This window comes from Delphinapterus leucas, chromosome X (genome assembly GCF_059928025.1).
Source record: "Delphinapterus leucas isolate spDelLeu-1000000601 "Yukka" chromosome X, BTC_Dleu_Yukka2, whole genome shotgun sequence".
NCBI classification, from domain to species: Eukaryota; Metazoa; Chordata; class Mammalia; order Artiodactyla; family Monodontidae; genus Delphinapterus; species Delphinapterus leucas.
The window spans coordinates 81,540,389-81,549,021 of NC_143150.1; the positions used below are offsets into that span (position 1 = coordinate 81,540,389).

At 46.2% G+C, this 8,633-nt stretch overlaps 1 protein-coding gene across 1 annotated transcript; it reads right to left on the bottom strand.

Annotated features, from left to right (window-relative positions):
* Positions 1-251: 251 nt before the first annotated feature.
* On the bottom strand, positions 252-2,968 carry LOC111171178 (actin-like protein 7A). Its single transcript, XM_022566805.2, has 2 exons — positions 2,770-2,968; positions 252-1,615 (listed from the first exon to the last, which is right to left on the bottom strand). The coding sequence occupies exons 1-2, from the start codon at positions 2,966-2,968 to the stop codon at positions 252-254; spliced, it is 1,563 nt and encodes a 520-aa protein (XP_022422513.2).
* Between the last annotated feature and the right edge of the window lie 5,665 nt (positions 2,969-8,633).

The following is an 8,633-nucleotide window of genomic DNA, read 5'->3' on the forward strand; positions in this document are numbered from 1 at the left end:
ACCCCCCGCACTGCCCCTCTCCTTCACCCAGCCCCCGCTGTTGTTTTGGCAAATGGACATTTTAAGGCAGATGCTGCATGTATGAAGTTCTCATTGCGTGAGGAAATAGAGAAATACACTGTGGAGGGAAACGCAAGGATTGTTTAATACTGCAGGAGTGAGCTGGCTGGCTCAGCTCCCTATGTATGGGATGGGTGCTCACCCAGCAAAGCTGACGCATGGCCACCACAGCAACCATGCTTCATCGGAGTTCAGAAGCACCTTCTGTAGAGGAAGAAAGGCCCATGTTCCTCGTACTCAAAGCAGTGGACCCACAGTGGTTGGAAGCCCTGAAGCGACGCTAGGAGGGAGCCACCCGTCCACACTGCAGTGTCTCTTTCGGGCAACATGTTTACCTGGGGGGTGTCATTAGGACACATGCTCCTCAGCTCCTTCTGCCGATGGTTAGGGAAACCGCTGAGCATGGTGCTCCCCACACAGAGTAGGATATACCCCATGAGGTCTCGTTTGAGGGTGATGTCACACTTGTTAAGGCAGGACACTGTCTGGGTGTGGAGGCCCAGCTGCATGGACTTGATCAGAGAAGGCTTGAAGAACATCTCTGAGCAGAGGAACCTTTCCTGGCACAGGTATATCTCCTGCCCATCCGGCAGGGTGTACTGGATTGTATGCTCAGTAGCTGGAACTTTCTTCTCTTCAGTGGGGACCAGGGCCACAAAGCAGCATTTCTTCTTGATGTCCTCCACAATGCCCAGCTGGTCCTCAGTGAAGTGTTTCCCTGAATTGTTCATCAGGCCCATCAAGTAGGTTGTCAGGTCAGAACCCGCATAGTCCAGCCGTCCAGTGATGTTGGGCAAAGGATAGCCCTCGTAGATGGGAACTACATAGGACACACCGTGGCCGACCTCCACAACCAGGCCGGAGGTCCTCCTGTAAGAGTACACAGACAGGCGGGACTGGTAGGCGATATGCATTGCGGGAGTTTTGAAGGTCTCAAACAGCATTTCAGCATACTTCTGTCTATTTGTGTGTGGGCTCAGGGGTGGGTCTGAAACCAAGGCGGCGTGCTCCTCTGGGGCAATCTTCATCTCTTGATGGAAAAGATATTCCCAGATAGCCTGCACTGTATCCCAGTCCATGATGATGCCATGTCGCAGAAGATTAATTAGCTTGAGACAAACTTCTGGGTTGATAAGCTCGTGCCACACAAATGTCTCCTTGTGACTGTCCCCGGTTTTGGCCGTCTCCATGTAGGGTTTGCCCACTGTGGGTGAGATCATGTGGGTGGGCTTTGGCAGCCCGGCAAAGCCACATTTACAGTAGCCCGTGCCAAGGTCCACGACCACCGCTTTGGTCAACTCTAGCTTGGGCTTCTCATTGACCACAGGTGATTTTGTAGGTTCTTCTGGCTCTGAACGGTTGCGGCGAACCCACACTGCCTGCTTCGCTGGGCCGTCCTTTAACGAGGCAGTCTGGAGGACCCGTGTCTGCAGGGAGTCCTGTTCACCCGTTCTCTCGGAAGGCCAATCCCCTATGATTGCCGCCTGTGGAGCCCACACGCTCTCAAGAGCTGTTTTGCTCTCAGAAAGTTCCTCAATCCCACTGGCCTCAAGGCCTGAAAGGCTTAAGTCAGAGGGCAACCTGAGAATTTCCCCAGTGATGACACCACTGATTACGACATAATCCAGTGTCCCAGGGCTTTCTAGATACTGGGAACCTTTGTGTGGGTTTGTGTGGGAACCTAACCTCCTGTGTTAGGGTAGATTTGAAATAGTGTTTCTGAAGGGACTTACTTTTTACTAAATTTTGTAGTAAACCTGGTTTATCCAATCAATTAATATTCATTGAGTGCTTACTATGTGCAAGGCAGGCAGCAGTGAAAAAAAAAAGACAAAAATCTCTGCCCTTGTAGAGTTTACATTCTAATCAGTGGGGGTTGGGGAGAGGCAGACAATAACCAAAATAAATATATGTTAGAAGATGTTAATGGCAAAAGAGAAAAGCAAAGCAGGGAAGGCTGGGGAGAGGGTGGCTGTGTTAATGTGCCATGTAGTTTTCTCCCTGAGACAGTGACACTTGAGTGAGGACCTGAAGGAAGTGAGGGAGAGTGCCACGTGTATATCGGGGAGCAGCAGGTGCAGACGACTGTGGGTTAGAGCAGGGTCTGTAAACTCAGGCCTGCAGCCTGTTTTTCTTAATAACATTTTATTGGATCACAGCCACGCTCATTCGTTTACATGTTGTCTATGTCTGCTTTTGTGCTACAACATCAGAGTTGAGTCATTGCAATAAGTACTGTATGGCCTGCAAAGCTGAAAATGAGTATCGACTATCTGGCCCTTTGCAGAAAAAGTTTGCCTATTCCCAAGTTAGAGGATTCCAAGAAGACCAGTGTGGCTGCAGTGGAGACAGCAAGGAAAAGTAGAGATGGGAGAAGGGGTGGGGGAGGGAGAGCAGCTCACGTTAGGTCTCATAGGCCATTGCTAGGACTTTGGCTCTAACTCTGTGTGAAGTCAGAAAGCACTAGAGAATTTTGGGCAGAGAGTTGACACCATTTGATTTAGATTTTAGCAGGACCAATGGATGCTATGGTGACCGTGCCAAGCACTTCTGTCCCACCTATTTCTTAGGGCAACCTGCAGAGGAATTATTTTTGGACACATATTTGCACACATACTCCTCCTTTGTCCAGGTCATTGGGTTGACAATGAAATTAGACCCTACAGTCCCACTGATGAGAACACTGAGGCTCTCGGGTACATAGCTCACCCAAGGATGTCCAGCCAGCAGTGCCAAGTTCTGCTGACTGCGACTTCTTCCCAGGGGTGTCCCTTGATGGGACCCAACATGTGTCTCTGAGGCTGCTTGGCCACTGTATCACATGCCATCTCTGAAGCTGGGCCTGTTGGTGCTGACACCTGCTGCTCTCAAGGCGCCCAGGATCCATCCTTATGTTATGCAGCACCATGCTCTTAATAAGGAGGCAGTCACTACAATGGTGGGCTTTCTCCTTTAAGGAAGTTACTGGGGATGCTCTTTACTCCTTTTGGGGTATGAGAGAAGAAAAGGACCAAGTCTAGTTTCATGAGCCTTGTGACTATGTGATAGGGGCAGCTTCTTGGTTCAATGGGTAGAGGAGGAGATGGTATTGAACTTTGAAAGAAGAATAGGAAAGTACTTTTCTCTATGCCTGGCTGCCTGAGAAATAGCTTACTTACCTCTGCTTTTCAGCGGTTTGCACGGCCAACTTGGATTGTCTGACTTTATTTCAAGAGAACTTGTATGACAACCAAAGGTGTATTTAGTTTAGAATCATCCATTTTCCTTCTCCTCAACCCACCTCTTGATTTCTGAGAAATATGCAGCTGCTTAGCACATTTTTACTGCCCTGGAGTCCTGTAAGAGGCTCTACTAATTTCCTATTGAGGCTGTGACAAATTACCACAAATTTAATGGCTTAAAACACAAATTTATTATCCTGCAATTCTGGAGGTTAGAAGCCCACAGTCAGTCTTAGTGGGCTAAAATCAAGGTCTCAGCAGGGCCTCGTTCCTTCTGGAGGCTCTAAGGGATAATCCGTTTCCAGCTCCTAGATGCTGCCTACCTTCCTTGGCTTGTGGCCCCTTCCTTCATCTTCAAAGACCTCTCAGACTTCTGCTTCCATTGTCATATCTCCTTATCTGAACTTGACCCTCCTGTCTCCCTCTTCTTAAGAGAATTCTGATTACTTTGGGCCCACCTGGATAATCGAGGGTTGTTAATCTCCCCATTGCAAACTTCTTAGCTCGCATCTGCAAAGTCCCTTTTACCATGAAAGGTAACATATTCACAGGTTCCAGGGATTCAGATGTGGACATCTTTGGGGGACCATTATTCACCCTCTGTCACTCGACCTGTGCATCCCACTTCACTAAGACACTCAGAGCATGACATGCTCTGTTTCACAGGCTCCTCCCCCACTTCCCATGCTTGCTGTCCTTAGTGCTTTCTGTCATCATAAGTGGGAGAAGTGATGTGCTAGCTTAAGGCCAATCGCTCCATCTGTAAGGTCCATGGGCACAGGGACTGTCAGGGTCCATCCCCACATCCTTCAGGCTAAAGCCAATGGACCCATTTCACTCCTTTTACTTCACCTCTCAGGATTATGCATACTTGGATGCTGTCTCCTGATGGAAACCCTTTTCCCCTTAGCTTTCATGTCACCCTTTGTGACCCTTCTCTCTGGGTCAGCACACAGTGGTATCAATGACGGAAAGATATAAAGACTGTTGGCACACTGAACCCAAAACCTCCACTGCCTGGCACACGCAACCCTGCACACTTGTCACCAGCCATCTAAGGCGTATGTGGGCTCCTGGGGTCTCTGGTAAGGTCCCTCTAGGTAGAGACACTCTATGTTGCTCATACTTTCTTGGGCCGTATTTTCTTATGGGATAACACCTACTTTTGCTCCTCTGGCCCAAGACCAAAAATAACATGAGATGATCTTTCTGGAAAGCAACGCTGAGGCTCTCCCCTATCGTGGAGAAAGAAAACGTGAAAAAATTAGACCAAGAAACACATTTCTCCCTGAGGTGGTATCCTTGCTCCTAGTTTTGTTTTTTGGGACACCACCCACCCTTGACCTTTGGAGGAAAGGTGAACCAGGCCCCGTAGCTTTAGCAGCTATGGAGGGAAGAAAGAGAATCTAGTAAGGAAAAGGCCAGTGTACAACATTTCTTTTCACGAATGCAGATTCCTAGATCCCCCCCCCACCTTACTGAATCTGAATGTTTCGAGCCTAGGACTGTTGAGACCTAGGAATCCAACTCTTCAATATGTTGACATTTGGGAAACTGAGTCAAGCTCCCAGCAAAGAAAAGAATTCCTTGTCAGACAGACAGTGAGCCTCATTCCCAAAGCTCAGCCCTCAGTGTGATAACCCCAATTCTAAGACTAACCAGTTCCCTTGAGGTGGAAGGGAAAGGAGCTGTCTTCAGAAGGTGGAGATACTCTGTTGAGGACTAAATCTAGATCATTTATCTTTCCCGAGCTCCATAATCCACAGCCTAGTGGCCTCCGGACATCTCTAAGTCAGCATGCCCCAAATGGAACTCATTGCCTTCCCCTGTATAACCACTCTTGCCCCTGTATCCTCTGTCTATATACGAGGAGCCCTACCATCCACCTAGATGCTCAAGCCTGAAACCTGGAGGCAGTGGATAGGGATCAAGCTGATGAGGGGATATAGCACTATGAAAATCAGATTCGACTAACATTTTGAGTAGTTTGCCCAAGCTCATACAGATTATAATAATGAAGCTATATTTGAACTCGGGTCCTCTGAGTCCAATTCCTTACTCCTCTTTCTATTCTGTACTGTCTTTCCATAAGGAGTGGAAGAAGAGGAGGCTTAGGGGGTCCACAAACATTGCCTTTAAATAGCTTAAGTGTTGTCACATGGAAGAATTAGCTTGCCTTGCACAACCTCAAAAGTAGACCCAAGACCAATTAATGGCTTCTTCAGAGAGGTACAGATGTCAATCCAATGTGAGGAAAAGTTTGTCCCTCACAGCTGTCCGTGCCAGATCAAGTGTTTAATCCTCAGGTTCTGTGATTTTGAGACACCACCAATGGAACTTGGTGGTGCTCATAACTGTAATCCTTATAAAGTTGTTGCCCACATAATCCAGTTCCCTAGTGCCATGTTCCAAGAAACAATTCAGCAAACAGAAATCCCCACGAGTTATTTATTAATGTTCTTGTATGTTCCACAGCAGTATTTCTTATGTCTTAACAATCCCTCTTTTCTTTCCTATCCACGTCACCTAATCCTTCAACTACTTCTGCCCTTATTAATTTTCCCAGAAAACTTCCTTAGCCCCAGTTGTTTCTCTTCCCCTCTTCCTCCTGTTTCTTTACCAAAGCCCTAATCTGTCTTTCTTTTTTAGAGCGGTGACAGTTTGGTACAGAGGACCCTATGGGAACCTAATGAATTTGTTTGTTCTGGATGACAGACCATCTTTGCTTGGGCAGAGGAAAGGGATTCATCCTTCCCTCTTCCTCACTCCCCACATCTAATCATCTAATGTAAACGCAATGCTAGAGGCTAGAGATGTCACAGGAGCCTATGTGAAAGGGTCTCAAATGTTAGACTAAAAGCTTGGATTGAATTGAGGACAGTTGAGAACCAACAAATTAGATTAGATTCTACCTTCTGAATTTCTTTAGAACCTGCCCCTTCCTTTTTTCCCACACTATCACAGTCCTAGCTTAGGCCACCTTCAAGCCTTACAAGAATTTCTTCAACATCCTCCTTTTAGATCTCAGAGCCTTGTCCCTCCATATTACAGCTAAACATGAATCATTCTAAGATTTTGTCCTGGAAACCAAATCTGACCACTCACCTGCTTAAAGGCTTCATTGGCTCCCCAGCTGTCGTCAGTTTAATCCAAGCCCTAACCTCTAGCATTTGAGATCCTCCCTAGTTGCTCCCATGACTGCCTTATCCTGATCTATTTTTCCAAACACCTCAACTACTGGAAGCTCTCCACCATGCCTCCCTCGAGTGTTTGCTCAGGCTGTGCTCTCTGCTCGGGATGGCTTTCCCTCCCCTTAGCTACCGGACAAATATCCACCTATCTTGCAGTACTCTACGTAGGCAGCACCTCTGTGAAGAACCTTCTGGCTCCCTCCCTCCTTTGTGCGCCTCCGTTCTCCCAATAGACGTACACCTGCAAACTCCTCTGCATCCATTCATCTTCTTCCCAACTAGACTGGGCACTGCTTGTGGCCAGGTTTCTTTCATCAGGGCCTACACACTCTTTTTTTTCTTTTAACATCTTTATTGGAGTATAATTGCTTTACAATGGTGTGTTAGTTTCTGCTTCACAACAAAATGAATCAGTTATATATATACATATGTTCCCATATCTCTTCCCATGTGCGTCTCCCTCCCTCCCACTCTCCCTATCCCACCCCTCCAGGTGGTCACAAAGCACCGAGCTGATCTTCCTGTGCTATGCGGCTGCTTCCCACTAGCTATCTCCCTTACGTTTGGTAGGGTATAAATGCCCATGCCCCTCTCTCGCTTTGTCACAGCTTACCCTTCCCCCTCCAAATATCCTCAAGTCCATTCTCTAGTAGGTCTGTGTCTTTATTCCTGTCTTACCCCTAGGTTCTTCATGACATTCTTTTTTCTTAAATTTCATATACATGTGTTAGCATACGGTATTTGTCTCTCTCTTTCTGACTTACTTCACTCTGTATGACAGACTCTAGGTCTATCCACCTCATTACAAATAGCTCAATTTCGTTTCTTTTAATGGCTGAGTAATATTCCATTGTATATATGTGCCACATCTTCTTCATCCATTCATCCGATGATGGGCACTTAGGTTGTTTCCATCTCCAGGCTATTGTAAATAGAGCTGCAATGAACATTTTGGTACATGACTCTTTTTGAATTTTCGTTTTCTCAGGGTATATGCCCAGTAGTGGGATTGCTGGGTCATATGGTAGTTCTACTTGTAGATTTTTAAGGAACCTCCATACTCTTCTCCACAGTGGCTGTATCAATTTACATTCCCACCAACAGTGCAAGAGAGTTCCCTTTTCTCCACACCCTCTCCGGCATTTATTGTTTCTAGATTTCTTGATGATGGCCATTCTCACCGGTGTGAGATGATATCTCATTGTAGTTTTGATTTGCATTTCTCTAATGATTATTGATGTTGAGCATACTTTCATGTGTTTGTTGGCAGTCTGTATATCTTCTTTGGAGAAATGTCTATGTAGGTCTTCTGCCCATTTTTGGATTGGGTTGTTTCTTTTTTTGTTATTAAGCTGCATGAGCTGCTTATAAATCTTGGAGATTAATCCTTTGTCAGTTGCTTCATTTGCAAATATTTTCTCCCATTCTGAGGGTTGTCTTTTGGTCTTGTTTATGGTTTCCTTTGCTGTGCAAAAGCTTTGAAGTTTCATTAGGTCCCATTTGTTTATTTTTGTTTTTAATTTCCATTTCCCTAGGAGGTGGGTCAAAAAGAATCCTGCTGTGATTTATGTCATAGAGATTTCTGCCTATGTTTTCCTCTAAGAGTTTGATAGTTTCTGGCCTTATATTTAGGTCTTTAATCCATTTTGAGCTTATTTTTCTGTATGGTGTTAGGGAGTGACCTAATCTCAGACTTTTACATGTAGCTGTCCAGTTTTCCCAGCACCACTTATTGAAGAGGCTGTCCTTTCTCCACTGTACATTCTGGCCTCCTTTATCAAAAAGATAAGGTGACCATATGTGCGTGGATTTATCTCTGGGCTTTCTATCCTGTTCCATTGATCTATATTCCTGGTTTTGTGCCAGTACCATGCTGTGTTGATTACTGTAGCTTTGTAGTATAGTCTGAAGTCAGGGAGCCTGATTCCTCCAGCTCCGTTTTTCGCTCTCAAGATTGCTTTGGGAGTCCCAGGGAAGATGGCGGAAGAGTAAGACGCGGAGATCACCTTCCTCCCCACGGATACACCAGAAATACATCTACACGTGGAACAACTCCTACAGAACACCTACTGAAGGCTGGCAGAAGACCTCAGACCTCCCAAAAGGCAGGAAACTCCCCACCTACCTGGGTAGGGCAAAAGAAAAAACAGAGACAAAAGAA